Here is a 21,243-nt window from a genome sequence, read left to right on the forward strand (position 1 = left end):
CAACAATCATTTGCTACTTCAAATTTTCCAAGTGTTAATATTTATACAGAATAAATAGAAATTGATGAAACATTTCTAATAGAACTTAAAATCACTGACTAAACCAACAGAGTATCTACTTAATTTCTACTATCTTAAATTAACAAATACAAATAATAATTATGATCAATAAAAAGTAATTCAATATCATAAACAAATTGTACCCATTTCAATCTATCTTATCACCAATGAATATTATCAACGGTAAAGTTAATTCGTATGCATATTTGACAAGTTATCCATGATGTTTATTAGATATTTGTGAATAAACGGGGACACAGTTTAAAATAGAAAGGTAATAGGAAAGCACGAGATGCTCTCGCTTTTCTAGTCAAACGTTTATTAGATGACGATACTGAAAGAAGAAGAAGAAGAAGAAGAAGAAGAAGAAGCAACGAGGAGCTCGTACGAAAGGCGAAGTAAAACGTATATTTAACGGTAGTCAGGTACCGTACCGAGGATTGTAATCTTATACGTTTAAAGTGCCGGGTATCGGGTGTTGCTATTTCACAGCTAGTAATATTAATGACGAGCGAGCACGGTTTTCGAACGATTCTCGATACTCAACTAAGGAGACGACGCTGTTGCTGTTGCTGTTGCTGCTGCTACTCGTGGAAAGAGTCTTTTTCGAACAGATACGAGGAAGTAAATCTTTCCAGTTACTAGTTTGAGACTTAACGTTCTTTTGCTATCGTGTTATGTATGAAACAGGAAAAAGTAATCATGATTCTTGGCGACATAGAAAACGTTCATAGATAAACCCTAGAAGAATTATTTTAATATGTATAAATTACGTCACGTCATCGTCTTTGTCCGCAATGGATTCCTAAACTATTGAACCGATTTGAATAAAATTGTACACACTGTGTGCAGTTTTATCCAACTTGAAAGATAGGATAGTTAATATCTCAATTTATAATCGTAATAAAATATAAAACAATCTTTTATTTACCGAAAATAAATAAAGCAACACGTGGCGGAATATACCCCTAGTTTTATATAATAATTTATCAAGTTTCATTTTATTCAAATATTCTATTTCTTCCTAACGTTGCTATAAGAAATTCAATTTAATTTAATCACTTATTGTCGTAATATTAAATGTAATTTTAAATATAATCGTGACCAAAATTGTGTGCGACTGTTTTATAAAAGATAGTTTATCTATGTCAATGAAAATTGAAAACAATCTTTCAGATTATCCATGCACCCAAACGTTATAATCATGAGTACGTATTATGCGTTATTCTAATCTGCGTTTAGGATAAATTGGACACACTTTATATTGAAAATTTCAATAAACTATATAATAAATAATAGCGATATCGGAAGTCACGCGGAATAATCCTTGCTGTCTCCTTCGAAGGAATCGATCGGGCGAATCGCATTTAAACGCCACGCTTCGATGAAGAATCCTTTCTTCAACATTCAACGCTTCGAATACTTGCTACACGTAACTATCTCGTTCAATTGTTCGACATGCAAACGTTATCTCCTTAACCCATAATAAATAAGTTTGATGCTAATAACGATCCTGAGAGAGAGAGAGAGAGAGAGGGAAAGTTTTCACTTTGCATTTATTTTTCTAAAATTAAAAGCAGACTTCTAAAAGTTAACGAATATTTTATTGAAATCACTAAATAATTGTTAAACAAAATTATAATAAATTTTTAACGGGAATGGTGACGAATTTTCGAATGGATCGCGTGCAAAAGCGTTCGACCCTAATATTTAACTTATAATAAGTAAATAAGTAAGTAAAGTAGTATTCGAAGCATGAGTCAAAGCCGGAAGAGTTCATGTACCTATTGCTGCAACAAAAGAGGAGGATTTCCCACCTCCGACAAAATCGCCTCCGCGATTTTGTGGGTCGTCGTGCTAAGCCTAAGGATTGTGCATTGGAAGAAGAAGAAGAAGAAAAAAAAAAAGGGCGTTTGCACACGGCATTATGCATTTGCGTAATAACGATCGTTAAAACGTACGTACGTACATATGTGAGTACTTACATAGTTATGTATACTAAGTACGATCGAGAATCACGAAGATAACGATGCCAATAACGATGCGATGCAATGCAACAACAATCAATGTTGTGAGAGTTCAATGCAAGACTATGAAGCATCCTACATTCAACTGTAAAATATTAAGCAATCGATGTATAAACCCAACGTGTGTGTGTGTGTGTCTTAGAAAATAATGATGACGTACTGCTACGCGTATGAATATTTTTTTATTTTTTTTGTATTATTTTAACTTTCCTATTCGTATGAGATTTTCTATTTATCCACGTTTGTTGCGTGAGTGTCGACGGAAAACACATTTAACATAATTGTCAATATCTGTAAAAACACTTGTATAAATTTGATTGATATCACTTACTACTTGTTTAATATTGTTTAAACATTCATATTGCAATCCGATTTTCGTTATTACACTGAGTATACTTTTTATCTAAATTGTTTTCGTATTATTTTTATATATTTAATATTGTAAATTTAACACGCGTGTAATCGTCTTATATCCATTGAAATATTTTTAATCAATAATTTTCAAATAAAAAAAAAAATCTACTTAAACATAACGGTGTGTAGAATTTTAAAGGGACACTTCGATATATATAGCAGAATGTTTATAAGATAGTGAGAGTAGTTGACCAAGTGGTCTTTCGATTGCGGTGGCGGCAATGTAAAACCATCATTACCGCCAATTACAATAAATCCCGTACCGTATTCCTCTTATCTTTTTCCGCGCGTACGCTCAAGGTGCGGCTTAATCTATAATCCGAAGCGAAGGTAACGGAGCGTGGTTCCCCTCCCCCTCCCCCCCCCCCATATGTGTATGTGTATATGTATGTTACTTTAAAAGACACTAATACATTTATGAAAAAGTATCAAAGAGACAGAAAGAGAAAGAACATTAGAAACAGTGAGAAGAAGAAATTTATATATGTGTGTGTATGTGTGTGTATTTGTATGTGAAAGAGGAAGAGACAGTGGGAGAGAAAAGAAAATGAAAGAGAGTAGGCATGGTCAGTCAGCACAACAGTTACCAGAGTAATCATTTTCCATAGGTAGACTTTCACGACTGATGATCGGGTAGCGTTTCAACAACTATCGGCACCAAACCATGTCTAGTGGTAAAAAGATTAACAGGATGAGAGGGCATGCGTAGACATAGTATAGTGCGTATAGAGAACATTCTTTTGATCCTCTTGAACACACGTCTTCTTAATACCCAATCTCTAAGTACGTTCAATCCAGAGTAAAAGTTTGAATTAACTCTACCTACTCCCCTACGTTCATTTCGTTTCCCTCTCTCTCTCTCTCTCTCTCTCTCTCTCGTCTAACACTTCTTTACACATTACCAAGTACCGTAGTTAATGTATTTTGATTTGTATGTGTATATGTGTATGTGTGTACCTATCTACTTATCGTTTAACGAAATTTCCCGCGGCAACTAGTCGTGTAAAGACAAGTGGAATGAACGCACCCTCTCTTTCTCTTTTTCTCTCTCTCTCTCTCTCTTTCTTTCGTTTTCTTTTTCTTTTTCTTTCTCTTTCTCTTTCTCTATCTCTTTCCTCTTTCTTCTCAACTTCCGCGTTTTCACGCGCTCTCGAACGTTATCCATCAAAGCGCATGCAAACGTTGTACTTTAATGCGCTCGTTTAACATCGCTTCACGAGCTGGTACCTTCCAAGATAAAAGCTTTCAGATTATAAGAACAAACGTATAAATTTAGATACCGATACTATGTCCTTTCACTATGATATTAACTCATATTATCTTACCATGAGTTAATAAATACTAGGGAGACACTAAACTAATCTTTGATCATTGTTACGACAATTCTTTCTGTTTGAATAAATGTGAATTTAATTATTAATACTTATCATCTTAGATGAGACAAACTTGTGAGTTTTATAGATAGATTAGAAGGTAAACGTTTGAAGATTTGAAACTAATTTCTATGTGATCTTAGTTGCCAATACACACGACGAACAACTATCATAAGACATAAATACACATTTACACACAATGATTCTTTAATACTCAAAACTTACTTATACACACGTACTTATATATATATGTATGCATTTACATACACAAACCATGGACCAGATAGATCACGTCTGATATAATTAATGAGCACCAGCCGCAATTCCCATACACACCTCCGGCATCGTGGGTCCGCCCTAACAAGTACCTCCGAAGAACTTGCTCTAACCTAAACGAACTCGCCAACGATCAAACACTGTTTATTCTCTTCTTCTTCTTCTTCTTCTTCTTCGTGAAGGTATGTATATAGTAAGTATATCTAGGTGAACGAGGTCACGCTTTTATTATTCGTCAGACATTCAATAACTTTACATTTACGTCATTCATTTCTATTTGGTATACACACGCTATGATTTATGTAAAAAAAAAAAAAAATAAAAATAATATAATTACAAATTCGTTTATACCGATCAATTATATTTATTACGTTGAACCTATCGGGATAAAAAGAATAAATGGTAGAGCCATTTTTTGTATAAGACAAGATTCGATTTGATAAAAAAGAGACAAATTAACGGCGATTTCGGACGCGTTTTACGCCCACGTTCTCGATCGACACGAAACATCGACGATCGACGAAAAAAACAAAATAACAGTCGGATTTAAAACACCGTACCTCTGTTAAGATCGTTATAAATTAACCGATAACGATATACACTCTTTTATATCTTCTCCCTTCGTTACGTCGTGTAAGTTTTTTTCAACAAGTAACACACACTCTCTCACGGATACTAAAAAAAAAGTCTTTTCAAAATAATTCCGAGTGTGAAATAAAAGAAAAAGACAAGACTCACCGCTGGGAGAGGTAAAATCAAAGGAATTTCAGGATCATTCGATGCTTCCTCTTCTTCTTCTTCTTCTTCTTCTTCTTGTTTTTCCTCAAAATGAATTTTCTCGTCATTCTGTTGCACAACAGTTGTCGTAGCATTTAAATCTACACATTGTAACACTTCCGACACTTCAGCGATAAGAGTATCGCTCGAATCACACTTGTCCAAATTAGTATTTTCATTAGATAAATTAACGATAGTCACTGTATCGATCACCTCTTCGTATTCATTTCTACAAGTTTGTTGTTCATCGGATTCACATTGTTTAGTTGATACATCAATCCCGTTGTTTTCATTAACGCATATTCTGTTTTCACAATCATGATTAACACTCGAATTTTTTTCCGATGTTTTCGCGAGAACATCTGCAATAATTTCGTTGGAAGTGGTCCCTTCTGGATCATTTTGTTGTTGGTTAAATCTTTCCTCGGATAATTCGGTATACTTTTCGAAATAATCATCGTTATCTTCACGACGACGGCGAGTCGTCAACGGTGATTGAGTTTCATCGAAATACCAAGACGTACAATTCTCTTGACGTTTCTTTTCATTGACACTTTCGTCACCCTTGGAAAGAGCACCCTTACATTTGCGAAGGTAACTCTTAACTCTCTTAGTTTTACTCTTCCTAGTCTCTTGACTACGCGGTAGATTAATATCCGTGTTATCTGAAGTATCTAAAGGTATAGATTCTTGAGTTTTATAAGAGACTTTGTCCAATTCTTGATGAACCTTTGATTTTTCATCGATAATTTCATCCAAGGATGCTGTTGATGTTTCTTGTTGATCATTCGGTAGTGTCCAGATTTCTTCTTTTTCGGGTAACCGACGATCAGCCGGTATCACCTGAAAAAAGAAAACAAATATATTAGTCTAAGTTCTAATAATATTATACTATCTTAGATGAATATGAAATTAAATGGAACAAAGAAAGTTACGATGAAACAACAACGAAATTGGATTCTCTTGCATGACCTTATGCAACAACGAACGTTTCTCTCAGAACGTTTTACGCGAAGGCGTGGCTTACAACTGTATCAAGCTAGTAGTGTCCAGTAAGGTCCACTGATGCATAAAACAAAAGGGCTTATAGTAAATATTGGCAACTACGGTGGGCAGCAATACCTAAGGCGCCAAAGCTAATGTCAACCAAGACGAGTAAAAGGCATTACGATGATATTTTACAACGCGATTTAAACAGCCCAGTTTCCAGTCACCCAGGGATCATAAGCTAAACGTTGAATACAATTTTCATCCAGTAATATCAACGATATTTCATAATCCTCTTCCTAGACTTCCTGTTTCTCTTGTCATACTTGAACAACTTATGTTATATTTCTCGATGAATAATAGCCAATGAAACGTCTCTAAGTAAGTAAGTTTATTTTTCATCAATATATTGTTAAATAAATTGTCATTCTGTTTGATTTTTTCTTTTGTATGCAATATAAAATTCTACGCTCATATGTTATTTTCTATCAATTACTAATAATAATTAAACTTAAAAAATTGTACTAATTGTAAAAATAAAAAAGAAGGGGTAAAGAATAACGAGCATCTTCGGATAATTATTAACAGATAAGAAGATTGGTTTTACGTTCCTCTGTGAGTAACTATCCAACCCCTATTTTTTTCCTATTCTTCTCTTATCTGAAACAACATCGATTAAGAACAGAAAGAGATATGCAACGTATGTGGTAATGTGCACCCACGGAAATAGAAAAGGAGTAGCCAGTTTCTTCCTCAATAAGTCGCCAAGAAGTCGAGTTCTCGAGAAAAGATAGAATGAGAATGAGAATGAGAAAGAGAAAGAGAGTGAGTGAGTGAGATACTCTCGTGTGAATTTTTGTTTTATTTTGTAAGAGACCACGAGAGAGCACCAGAGAAGATAGACAGCCAAGTTGAATCTCGTGGTTTTATCGATCGAGTGAGGGTACTGGAAGCAACTAGATGTTATCTGCGATCTGTGAGATAACAAGATGAGGCGTGGGACCGAAGTCGAGGCTAATCTTTCGAGCTTGAGCAGCCGAGTTCGTTCATTCAATGCGCGTGTCTCCTCCTCACTCGATTTGCCTCCTCTTAAACCATCAAGAGAGGGAAAGTTTCTAACTAACCATAAGCCCATTTCTTCCCCCTTCCCACAAACGTTTCTCTATTCATTTATTACCCCCCCCCCTACTCCTACTCCTACTCCTACTAACTTCACCCTTCCACACGTTTTAATCGATTACTTTTTTTCTTAATCTATTTTTCTTTTGTGATTATTTATTTGTATTCTTTTTGTATTTCTTTTTCAAGCTGCTATCTCTGTGCCTCTCCTCTTCGTGCAGCAAAGACTCGTCAAGACTGGAAAAATATGAGTAAAAGAAAATCGAAACTGCACTGAATGTTTATTGTGAGAAGAAAACGCGAACGGGAAGCAACGTCTCGATCGTAAATCCACCTTTCTCTCCAACCAGAACGGAGAGAATTTCATTCTCCCAAGTCGCGATTATTACTCGTTTATTAATAATCGAGAATGCGCAATTATACTTATTTAAGAATTATAGGAACATTTCAACTTGGCAATATGTATGCTGTATATATACTTGAGAACCGTTTATCACAAATAAAACGACTATTAAACGAGGATTTCATTTCTAATTAAATTTATTTTATGAACAGAAATATAATATGAATTATATTTCTTTCTCTCGTTACTGACTACTTGACAACACTTGTTGAGATTTCTTTTTCTTTTTTATTTTTGTTTTTTTGTTAATTAGAAAAAAAAATAATTAATTTAAAACAAAATATATTTTATAAGATTAATCATTTAACAATAAACAAAATATATAAAAAACTAGGGGTGTGCTCCGCCACGCGTTGCTGTGGCTCACAATCAGTCCGATACACACGTCTATAAGTCAAAGAATTACCTAATATTGCAATTATAAATTGAGATATAAACTATCCTATCTTTCAAATTAAATGAAACTGCACACAGTGTGCAAAATTTGATTAAAATCGGTTTAATAGTTTAGGAGTCCATTGCGGACAAATAACGTGACACGTAATTTATATATATATTATTAATATAATATGAATGATTATTTTCTAATTGCACATTTTACCAATCACGAATTGGTTTCTTGTCGATGGATCTTTAAAAAAAAAAAATATGAAACATGGGCTTATCCAGGTGCAAGTTATGCACGCGAAACGTAGGATTAATGATCAATAAGAAAAAGGACGATAGAGCACATTGAGAATTAATTTACTTAAGAGGAAGCATGCATTCCTAAAAGTCAAACGAGATTCTATCTTTACGAGTTCTCTCGAAAGGTACTACTACGACACTGAACTACCTAAGACAGAAAGGGCTCGATTAATCGATATATATATATGTATGTATATGTATCTACACACCCATATTCTAACTAACAACGTTCCTCGACGATATCGCTTCCACTAGCAACGACGATGTTAATTAGTCTTAGGATAATTTATACCTAGCTTTCTCTATCTTTTTCTAATCACCATTTCTATCTTCTTCTTCTTCTCTCTCTCTCTCTCTCTCTCTCTCTCTCTCTCTCTATCTCTCTTTCTGTCTTATTTATTTCTTATTTTCTCACTTCTTCTTTAAATTCTTCTACAACTCCTTTTTTTTTCTATTTTTTCATCTAATTTTCTTTACCAATTTTTTTGAAAATCGTAAAACGGAAGAACGTGAAACAAAAATAATTAATTAATTTAATAAAATTCAATATATAATTTAATTCTATATATTAATTAATTAATTAATAAAATTCTATATATATATATAAAAATTCAGTGTAACACAATATGTGTTTGTCCACTAATAATTCCAAAACTACTTAACTTATTTTAATGAAATTTATTTGATTTCACGTGATTTTTTTCAACTTAGCACATAGCACAATTTTTATTTAGAGATTATTTAGGTTCTGTAAGTTTCTTTTAATAGATGACACTGTATTACAATTCAATTATTTCGAAGCTTGATTTTCTTTGAAGGTTTCACTTCTACCGTGTGTAATTTACACACATCTATTTTTATTTCTACTTTCTTATAGTCCCACCCTATTTTTTTTCCCCCAACACTCCTTTTACACAATTTTTACATCACAAAAAAAAACATATCTCGATCGATTTGTTGTTTCATTCAAGATCATTTAATTACATTGAAAATAATAATAATAATGATTTGGTTGGTAACGAAACCATTGAATATAATGGGAAGAGGAGAAGATACGGGGGAGGTGGAGGGGTTGTTTCATATGAAGAAGAAGAAGAATAACGATTTTCGATGGGAATGATTTTGATGTACCGAATATAGGATCAAAGTAACATCTCCGTGTCGATTCTCGGACAAGTCGAGCATGAAGGATCGTGAAACTCGAGCCTAAATTTCACCAAAGTCGATCACCACCGACGATCCCCATTCGTTGAGGTAAATAAGGTCATTCCGATGTAATCGCGGCCGGATAAAGCCAGTGTAGAATTGCCGGTGTATATAGATACTGATCCCATGTACCAAATACAAGCAGACACGTATAAAGGTACCGTTCAGATTGCCTGTCCAAGAAGAAGAAGAAGAAGAAGAAGAATAAGAGAAAAATTTCACTGAAGAAGAAAAGTAATCTTCAGAAAGAGGACCTCCAAGGAAGTTGGAATGGAGTTTGATCGATACGATCTCGATTAATAACTTACCGATCTATCGATTGAGTCAAAAAAAAAAAAAAAAATCAAATAATCCCAAAAACAAAGCAAAACTCTCGATAATGATACCAAAGATAAATCGTTTCGATCGATTTAGATGACAGCAACATATTTTGCGAATAAAAATATAAAGTATGTAACGAAATAGATATAAAAGTAAGTAAATAAGTAAGACATCTTTTATTTGTTTCTTCATGATTTTCCACGTATTTATAATTTCGTTCATTACGTCGTGACTTGGACAATCATTTTTTGTTGATAACAAAAAAAAAGACATTACAAATATACTTGGTTGTCTGGCTACCTGCCTGCCTGCCTGCCTGCCTGCCTGCCTGCCTATCATAATCCAGTTTGACGTGAACGTAATGAGGAAAAAATTGCGCTTAACTGTTTTAACCGAGATCCTAAGTTATATACATGCATGTTGTAAATGTCTATGTAAATGTATATACCGAAAGCGGAAGTCGCGCCTAGGTGTGTAACTGGATAAAAGGAGTTTTAGTTGCGCAAGCGAGTTACGCTAGGTTAGTGAAACGCACGGCCCAAGGGCAAGGCGAGGTTTCTCAAAGTAACGGTACTCAAGGGGGGATACCTAAGAGAGAGAGAGAGAGAGAGAGAGAGAGAGAGAGAGAAAGGGCTTTACAAAAGAACAGGGAATATATCCTTAAAAGAATATTTCCTTCCTATCCTACGTGATATACACAATGAAAGGGTAGGAACCCTGATAAAGGAAGGGCGCCTGTGCTTTCCGTGAGAGAACGCATTCATCGATTTTCAACCCTCTCTACTATATTTTTCTTTCTTCCTTGCAAACGTGATTACTAGGTATATATCAAATGTTAGAGTGTTAGATCCATTCTACTACGATATTTGATTACAGTAATTATGGGGATATGTTAGATTTTATTATCTTTTACAATTATATTGAATCGAATCCATTACTTGAAATTACAAATTTGTATTTAACACTAGATTTACGAACTGAAGCCAATTTGACTCATCTAAAAAATTTTTTTGATACATATATATATATACAAAACTTAAATATTATTTTTTAAAATATATGTTGTTCTTAAGCTTACGTATAATGAAATATATTTAAATATTAATTTCTACCCTCTATTCAATCTTTCATTTAAACAATGTTTGTAAGTCATTAAAAAAATATTGAACAAAACATCCGTAAATCTAGTGTTAATTTTAATATTTATAATATTTATATTCATATATATATAATGATACAAAAAAAATGCATTTCAACTTGTTATAATAATAGAAAAATATGATCGACATAATATTGTATAGAAATCAAATGATAAAATCTAAGGACGTTCGTCTTCAGTAACTCTAGCGATTCGTGTTAGGCATTTTCAAAAGGAGCACATCTGATAGGATGAAAATAGCTAAGCGTAGACGCGATTATCGATTTCGAACTGCATCGGCCCCTGTTTGAACCCTCCCTGAGCACCGGGCAATGCACGTTTCTGTTGGCCTAGTTTAAGTTCATACCGAAGCAAACGACGTATTCGGTATATGTAACTAAGACTTGTGTTGTACCTTAGGTACACGACAGGGCGAGCACGATTCCAGGGTTATATATATATACTTGTATATGTGTATATGTATGTATGTATATTTGTGTATGTAGAAATGTATCATTTACCAAAGAGATATATAACTAACTCGATTAAGAACTACCAACAAAATATACCACCCCAAATAACTAATTTTTAGAGTATGATGAAGAGTTATGTTGAAAATATTATTTTTAGGTATTAGGTGATTCGAAAAGTCGTTTCGTTTTTTGTTTTTGTAAAAATGAAGATAATTTTTGCTTCGAGATTAAACCTAAACCTTTCGAGTGATCATAAATAGTTGAATTTGATCAATTTAAGCTCTCATCGAACTCATGTGTTACTATTTGTCGGTTTGCATCAACTAATGCCACTATTGCGTCAGAGTTGCGTCAGGGTTGCGTCAAAAAAAAAGGTTAAGTTAAAACTGTATAACCGAAATTCTGTATACTTGGTTTCAAGTTCTCACGTAGGATAAATCACTCGAGATAATGTTATGTACGTTACGTAGGTGATTAAGAGAAGTCCAAGGGGAAAAGAAAGAAAAAAAAAATCTTAAAAGCTACATCGTCAAAATGGTATTAGATTTCTTGAAGATACATATAAAAGCACCCTACTGTCTTAAGTACACAGTTTCGAGTTCCACGTCACGATCGTTTTTAATGTACCACGCTTGGTTATGAATACTCAAATATCTGTGTGTGTTTCTCTTCCGTGCATTACAACAACAACAACAACAAAATAAAAATAAAAAGAAAAATCAATTATCTAAATAAATAATTAAAAATGAAAATTAAATTAATTTTAAACAAAACGATTGGATACCACCCTTAAATCTATCAACACGATACGCATATTCAAACATTCAATAAATCTGATTGAATTCAACGACAAATTATGCTTGCGTTGACAAAAAGAAAGAAAATTTATTTCCAATTCGTTGATACTTTGATAGAAAAAGCAATATCCATGGATTTATATTAAAAGCTTCTTTCTAATCAACGACAAGAACCAAAATGCTTTCCTGATTCGAAACCGGAATCACCGCTACTGTCGTTGTTCTACCCACCCTCTCTCTCTCTCTCTCTCTCCCTCAACCACCTTCTTCACCTTCTCTTCTACTTCTTCTTCTTTTTCTTCCTCCACCTTTTACACGGTTAACAACAAGGCACCGTGAGAACGATGCATATGTCTAGGGTCCTAAAACGCATCTCCTCTCACCCGTTCTACTACATTTCCACGAGATCGATTTATTGCCATTCGGATGGACAGCTTTTCCACGAAACGTTGTAACCAACTATTACATTACTGGGAAATAATAATAAACGCGAGGAAACGTTATAAACACTACGGTGAGAGAAATAGATAGAGACTTTGTAATTCATATTTTCAATGTTTCTGTATAAAAATCAACAAATATTTTTTTTAAATATGTTCGAGAGAAAAAAAATATAAAAAAATCTCCAATGAAATATTATAAATATAAATAAGAAAAAATTAAAAAAAAATAAAAAGGAAAGAAAAATGTAAAGGATTACAATTTATGACGACACAGAAGGAATATAAATCTTAAAACAACGCTTTAACTTCCTCGACAACTTGGTATCTCTAACGGTGTTGAGAATAATTAATCTCAAAAGAAGATAACACGATGTTTAGTTGATCCTTGATATTTAATATCGAGAATTAATAATAAACCAAAAAAATTCTATTATGTAAATAATGTGCAATATGTCGTCCCATTATGAAAAAGTCAATATAAATATTTTTGAAATTGAAAATATTCTCAGTGAAAAAAAAAAAACACACGAGAGAGAATAAAGTTTTGAAACGTGAAACGATAGACAAGTTGTAAGGTTTTAATCGATCGAAATCAGCTGAATTTTATTTTTCACTTTAAGCCGTCTATCATTCGGCTAGCTGTTAAACGATTATCCAACTTTGAACGATCGTTAATTGAATATCTCTCTCTCTCTCTCGATCTTAAAACTTCAGACTGTGTAACAAAAGGATCGACTGTATAGAAAATGACGAGGTAAAAAAAAAAAGGAAAGAAAATAATGTTCACGAGTAGGGAAAGTTTTCAGAATCACTCGGATTATTATTTCAATCTTCTAATCGTACAATTTTATAAAATATTAAATATAACTTATATAACGTTTTAAAAAATTATTTAAACAAATAAACAATCATCCAAACACGAATTTCTTTACATCGTTCAGATAGGATCGTTTAAAAAGACACAACAGGTTATTGAACCTAATCTCAATTATTAATTAAACTTTAAATAGGATTCACCGAACTATACGAAATCTGTGTATGTGTATGTATAAGTGATTGTTTTTTTTTTTTTTAATTATAAAAATATCATTAAAGTAAAGAAGACTGTTTTTCTCAACTCGATTGTATTAAACCAAGAATACGAACTGCGATGTTCCCGATAAATCCATCGACTTATATTACAAACATACATACATACATATATATGTATATAAATACTATAAGGAGAAAGCATCGAGATCGTACGATCTCTTCAACTTTTTGTTAACAATCCTTAGCATGTAAAAAGCTTCGAAATTCCCATTAACGTTCAATAAGGATTGGTGACAACACATGCACGATTCCTCATTCTTTTTGAATCTTTTTTACTAAACGTTTCTGAATAGTAACTAACACTCTATGAACGTTTCAAAGATATTATAAGCTTCGAATATTAAGAATAAAAGAGAGAGAGAGAGAGAGTACCAAATAGGATTAAAACAACAATAGGAAGAGAAAGACGACTCCTGAATAATCAATCAAACGGAAGTTTGAATCATCGAGAAGATTAGGTAGACTTCACGCATAATACTTTTCTTTACTTTATAAGGAAACTAACTGCAACAGATTTGTTCCTAACAATTTTTTAAACATTTATTTCATTTATAACAAAAAAAAAAAAAATGATCCATCAAACAAAGTCTTTCTTAAAAATTTTAAACATTTTCAAATCCCAACCAAATAAATTCCAAATACTATCGCAAATAATTATGTCAATAATATCTAATATAAATACATAAATAAATAAATACACTCTGTAAGTACTACAATTTTAGAATAAACATTGATCAATTATTTGAAGAAGAAGAAGAAGAAGAAAGAAAACGAATGAAAAGTGAAATTGGAAGTCAGAAAAGGGATCATTAATTTTGTCAAAGGTACAAAAAATTAGCCTTGAGGTCACATATATATATATATATATATATATATATATATATACCCTCGATCCCTTTTTGCTCATTGACCAATGACAAATGGTCGTCATTATAGTGGCTTTCAGCGTCTCTATTACTCGACGTTATCCATTTACCTGACCAGGAGCAAACCTCCCCGTGGGCGAGAGTGCGCGAACCGGAGAGTGTGCTCCTTCCTTCTTTCTCACTCTCTCACTCTCTCTCATTCACTCACTCTCTCTCTCTCTCTCTCTCTCTCTCTCTCTCACTCACTCTTTCGTGCTAATTCTTGAACGGGTCGATAAGCCGGCTAACGGTGACGATGCACACGAGGGGTTAAAAGGTTAGAAAGAAAAGGGCCACGCGAACGAGAAGAGGAGGACGTGTACCTTCTTCCGGCGTAGAAGCTTCCAATCGAAATGATTCATCCTGTTCAGCTCGTTAATTTATCTCTCTCTCTCTCTTTCTCTTTCTCTTTCTCTTTCTTTCTTCAACTTTCTTCAAGATTTCCTATGTTTCTTCCTCTTCAGCACGCAAGTTTTACTTTTATTCGTCTCTCACTAATTAAAGAAAATAATCTTGAAATGAAAATATTCAGCAAGATTAATTTTAAAGAACTTTTTTAACGCGTTCCGTTTCATTTATCTTTTCGATAATTTCATTTGACGACTTCTTTTTCTGATAATACAATTTCCAATTGAATTCATTCATACTGTACAGGTAATACCTGTTACTTTGTTTTTTTTTTTTTAAGGGCTCTTAAGTTAATGAAATTGGAATGTAGATGTTGTATCCAGTTTTGGCAGTTTCCAATGAAAATAATAATTCATCTTACTCTACTTATTATTTATATTTTTTATATCATTCTTAAGTTCTCTTGAATTTGTGTTTTTTTTTTTTGCAGTCTTTTTTTTATATTTATTATTAGAAGTACAAATATTTCAATATTAATCAGATATTTGACATTGTTAATCATTAGTATCCACTTCCGGCAAATTCCAATCGAAATGATTCATCCTGTTGTTTTGTTTTTTTTCTTTAATCTTTTTTTCTCTTCAATTTTCTAACTTTAGAAAAATCCAAAATATGAACAAATTTTGTTCTATCAATGATTATCAATTCCTTCATTTATTTCAATTCTATATTATTCCAGCCAACAGCAACAACAACAACAACAAAAATCCAAAAAAAACAAACAAATCCCAATATGATTCGTAGAAAAATTTCAATCACATCTGATGAGATATGATTCACAGTTTAAATGAACACTTTGTTTTTTAAATATACTCTTATGTTAATTTATATTAATAGTGAAAAAAACAAAAACAAAAAAGTCAAGTTAGGTTAATAGAAATTGACAGTTGTGTCGAAGTTGTTTCCACCAAGTGATGGTAAAACGACAGTAATAACGAAGAGAGTTTGCATTCTCGGCACGCTGAAATTCTCATTGTTCTCAACTCCTTTGCCCGGGGACACGTGTCCTTGACGCGGACAGCGGCATCCGCCCACCTTGAATGCACCGATGGACGCTGATTTTCTTTCTCTTTCTCTTTCTTCCTTTCTTTCTTCCTTTCTTTCTTCTTCGTATGAGAGAGAGAGAGTGTGTGTTTGTGTGTGGTGTGTGCGCGCACGCGTTCACTTACTCGCCCCTGACGCCCCTGACCACCACCACCCGCTTCGAAAGGGATCGTACTGGCGACTGAGGTGGATCCGTTTCTTCTACTTGCGAGAGAAAGCAGAGTATTCCATTCGTGAGAAACTTTAGATTGAAATTCTCCAGCACTTTAGGATGATGTCTGATGAAACGAGAAAATTAGTTGAATACAGGCACAACAATTTCCACCAACGCGATATACAATTTCATATTAAATATGCTGAATTTATTTCATTAATTATTCTTCTTCTTCTTTTTTTTTTTTTATATATCTATATACACGTTTCTAATTTTTCTTCTTTCTCTCTCTCTCTCTCTCTCTCTCTCTCTCTCACTCTCACACTCTCTTTCTTTGATCACAACTCCCAAATTTTGTATAAAATTACATTTGATATCACTCGTGACACACAATAACATCATTTACTAAATATAAAAATATATATTCATTGGTATAATAATCCATTTCATTGTTTTTTTTATATTTTATTTTATTCTCAAGACACTTGAAAATCAATCTAATGTCTGATCAAATGAAAACCCTTCCATCCATTTTAAAATAACTGAAATCTAAAAGGAAGATAATAGAAATACACTCCCCTCCCATTTATAAGAAAATAATGATTTCCAAAAAAAGAAAAGAAAAAGAAAAGAAAAATGATATCAAATTTAAATTAAAATTAAATTTTTTCTAATAACAGAATGTAAAACAAGAATAAATCAACACAACACACACGCACAATCGTGTGAAGTGAACACACTGTTGAATTAAAACACGAACACTAAAAAAAAAAAACAAATCCACTTGACAGGAGTTCGCGAGGGAGTGAGTTGAGGGTGGGTGGGGTTGGGGGAGGAGGGGGGGGAATGTTTTATCGACTGACCTCGTTACGAAAGAGATTACAAGAGGGTGTAACTGAAATTTTCCTTTAAGAAAAAAAAAAATGATTGGTTAAATGTGAATCGCGCACGCGAACCGTGTGAGAATGAGACCTCGAAATCCCTGGTTCTCTTCTCGTCTCGTCTCGTCTCGTCTCGTCTCGTACGAGGATGGCCGAATAGAAACGATGGAAAATGGCTGATGTGATGAGAACGGTCGGATGGAGGGCGGCGTACTGTCAAAATATCCGCTGATTTTGCCCTGCCGACAATACGAACAGCGGGAGACCTCCCAAGCGATACGAGCATGCGTGATGATGTTCTCTCTCCCTCTCTCTCTCTCTCTCTCTCTCTTTTTCTCGATTCGTTCTAAGCGTCGTTCTCGTCGTCGTCGTCGTTCTCGTCGTCGTCGTCGTTGTCGTCATCGTCATGGTAGTGGTTATCGTGGTTATCGTCATAGTCGTGGTTGTGTCGTGGTCGTTGCTGCCAACGTCCAAGGGATAATCAAACTCACCCCAGTTCCACCCCTTTACTATGATACACTCTAAATACACTTTTACGAACCCTCGTGTTATCAAAAATCGATCCCACTCTTTTTTCTTTTTTCATTCAGCCCTTTATGACATTCTTTTTCATTTTCTTAGATTTATTTTGATTCGCAAAGTATTTTATTATTTTTAAATATATATATGCGTGTGTGTTTGTATTGTATTTTTTTCAAGCTTATTAAAAAATGAATTAACCAATAATTGTGTATAAGTTTTACTACAGTAAGAGGATGACAATTAATCGTAGTACAAATTACATTTAGTTTGAGTATGAATTATTTTTTAAAAGAAATTACAAAAAAAGCAGATGTTGCAGATCACACATGGTAGAAGTGAAACCTTCAAAGAACAAGAAAAAGAACAGAATAATTTCTTTTCATTCGTAACTTTAAAATGGACAATATTTAAGTTGATTTAAAAAAAAAAAAAAAAAAAAAAGAATTAAACATTTACAAATGATCAGAGATATTTAAATTCGATGTCTACGAAGACATCGTCATCGTCGTCTAACAAAAAGTACAATGTACTTTAAAGTTTCATTACAATAATAACATCGAACACAGGATTGACATCGGTAAACTCAAAGAGTCTTAACTCTGACCAACTATTCTATGGCTAGGAAGAAGAATATAAAATGAAATAAATAAAAGAGATAAATATGAAGGAGTATCGATGTTTCATTAGGTAAAGCCTTGTTCGATTTGGGAGATCGCGATTCATCATCATTGATCCTGATGACATATCGAATTGAATAGGCTCTTCTTTTTTCAATGAGCAAATGTATAAAAACGTTGTATCAACTTGTTGGACACCTTGTTTCGCTTCGTCACAAAGTAATCCCGTGTTTCCGTGATTTCGTTGTTGACTCCATTGCCAAGCCTTATGCAAGTCGATTATGCATTCTTGCTGCATCACTACTCGTGCGAAATCATTATGCCATTTTCAAAGAATTACAATGACTTTATTTGTTTACCAAATATTCGATATAAAATAAATTACAAATAATTAATGCAACGTATTATTATTATTATTATTATTATTATTATTATTATTATTTTTAACCTCTCGTACATTTAATTGATCTTATAAAAAATTGCAGAAATATTTCTTTAATAATGTTCATTAAAATGTGCATAGGAGTGCAGTTGCAACATGTTGAAGAGACGACTGGCGCCATCTCTCAACGAAACTCGCAAGTAGATCATCTCTTTTCACGTTTCATCAGCAATGCAGAACATAAGGAGGATATCCTTTATAATTTTTTCTATTTTACAATTTATTTTTATAATTTATCTAAAATATGTCACTTTTTTATTATTCAATATATATAAAATATTATTATGTAATTATTTGTACAATTATAATTAAATTAAACATAACAAGAAGTATCCTAATACAAAGATTAGTGTTTCAATCAACGATACAAATTTCTGGATACACCTTTTCTATATTTTATAATTTTACATTAAATAATTAAGTTCAATGTACGAATAATTATTAATAATAAAAATGATAATAATCGTATCATTAAAATATGTCAGAAGAAAAGGATTTGATCTACTTGAACAGATCGCTTATCGTTTCTCACATTTGCATAGGAAATTAATATTGTTGCTATCGTGTAACATATATTCCTGAAACGTATGTATGAATATGTATATATATAGATGTATGTATATATATATATATTGAATCGATGCCCATATCTCTATGGTTATACCATATAGAATACATACACCGCACCCTATTGCATATTAATCGTTTTATAATCGTGCTACCTCATATACGCGTCTATCATTAGCGAACGTTAATCGGCCAATTGTGAGTGAACAACTACAACACAACTTAGAACTTTACCATCCTGATAGATAAATAATGACGTAATGAACATCATCTAACGATGACTAATCCTTATAGACTTTGCTTTGTGTTTTCTATTTAATCTAATACCCAACAAAGATTTCTAACACTCAATTATTCTCATCTAGTCGTACAATAATAATACAAAAAAAAAAAATCATAAATATTAATAATCATTATTATCCGATATTATTAATTATATAAAATGTATACACGTGTATATAAATCGTTAAAAAAAAAAAATCATTTTCTCAACAATACTTTTATTATATAATCTCTGATAAAGAAAAAAAAAAAAAAAAAAGATGAATAAAATCAAAGACATACAACTTGGTAATAAAAAAAAAAATGTCTATGAATCATACGAGACAGCTAACCAAAGGAAACAGGTGTTTTAATTTATTGCCCACTGTTGTCACACTGTATACAACCACTCGTGTGAAAAGTAACGTTAATAATATTATAAATAAAGATACAAATCGTATAATTCTATCATCGTCAGGAAAAGATCCGCTATGTTTGAATAATTATGACGTGTCTCCGTGTAACATTAATCTACAAAATTTGTAGAAATACAACAAAAATTATACTAAAAATAAATATACTTAATAAAACAAAAAAACAAAAAAAACAATTATGAATAAAAATAAATGACATATATATATCATATAACAATAATAACGGTAATTTTTAATTATATCGAGAAAAAAATTCTCTTCGTATATCATTTACCTACTTTTACCATCAAAGTATTATTTTCACATGGATACAACCAACAACAACACAAAAAATAGGCTGAAACATTTGCAATAAAATATCTGCCCACTTGTTTCAAAATGTCTTTAATTTATAAAAGTAACAAAAACACAAAATCATTTCACACGTTCACCAAATTCTTCGTCTCTTTTAAACGAGTACGATGACTTATAAAATAACGTTTAATTATTTTGACAAGATCGATTAAAATCAAGGATATCCTGTATGTATATATATAGATGTAATGTAAGTATATATATATGCCGCGTGTGTCTTTATTAAACAAAAGATACTGGAGATCAACCATTCCTTTTCTCTCTAATGATACGAATTTAAGACAATGGCCATTCTCGACGTGAAATTGCCTTAATTACGATTAACTTTTTTTTCCTCATTGTTTTACCGCCAGCAACGCAATGGAATTTCCGTTGTGTGTTAAAAAGTTTAACTTTAAGGTTTCTCTAGAAACATCTAAATATCTAATAATGTAAAAACTTTTATGTGAGATGAATTAAACTATAAATGATGATATTTAGATATTTAGTGAAACCAACTAAATTGTAGAAGAATTTTTAATATTAATAAATTTCAATTTGATTATTTCAACACTGTAAATATTTCGGAATACAAAATATACGATTGTAGGTATCAACAAGTTACTGTAATTATTAAGATATTAATTGATTATGTGTTCGTATCTTCTGTTAAAATTAAAAAAGGGGAAAAATCTGATATTCTGAATTATCGATACATTTTTGAAAGGGACACCTGCTTTCACTCCCCATAACTCGTCTTCATGAGTACCATCGATCTCGTACATACAAACTGGATGAACGAGATATCGTGTAACGACACAATAACGACATTTAATCGAGGCAACGATGCATAAAAGAACGAGACATCATATGAGAAGGAAAGTATACAGATTGGGAGAAGACGGAAGGAAGAAAAAAAAAGGAAGAATCAAAGGACGTTTGTTTCAATGAAATGTTGAGTTGCACAACTTCCGAAAATTATCCTACAATGCAACGGAAAGAAAAAGAAAAAAAACAATTTTAAAATAGACAAATATAATTCCACTTATGAATTATCCTTTTTTTTTTAAATTCTTATACAA

The 21,243-nt window shown here is 32.5% G+C and overlaps 1 protein-coding gene across 7 annotated transcripts in view; it reads right to left on the reverse strand.

Moving 5' to 3' along the window:
* Positions 1-21,243, reverse strand: part of LOC107069348 (uncharacterized) — a 215,190-nt gene that overhangs the window by 184,497 nt on the left and 9,450 nt on the right. For 2 of the 7 annotated variants that reach the window (XM_089169874.1, XM_089169873.1), the window contains exons 1-2: positions 17,077-17,286; positions 4,889-5,770 (exon numbers count right to left, since the gene is read on the reverse strand). In XM_089169874.1, the coding sequence (XP_089026000.1) occupies positions 4,889-5,770; positions 17,077-17,271 (1,077 nt within the window). In that variant the 5' untranslated portion in view covers positions 17,272-17,286. Of the gene's footprint in view, positions 1-4,888; positions 5,771-14,821; positions 16,654-16,823; positions 16,927-16,967; positions 17,287-21,243 lie in introns of those variants that run through there. The other 5 variants (XM_015326593.2, XM_015326592.2, XM_089169875.1 and 2 more) reach the window with 4 other exon arrangements.

This window comes from Polistes dominula, unplaced genomic scaffold, assembly GCF_049000335.1.
Source record: "Polistes dominula isolate Pdom_NZ unplaced genomic scaffold, Pdom_raw_medaka contig_49, whole genome shotgun sequence".
NCBI classification, from domain to species: Eukaryota; Metazoa; Arthropoda; class Insecta; order Hymenoptera; family Vespidae; genus Polistes; species Polistes dominula.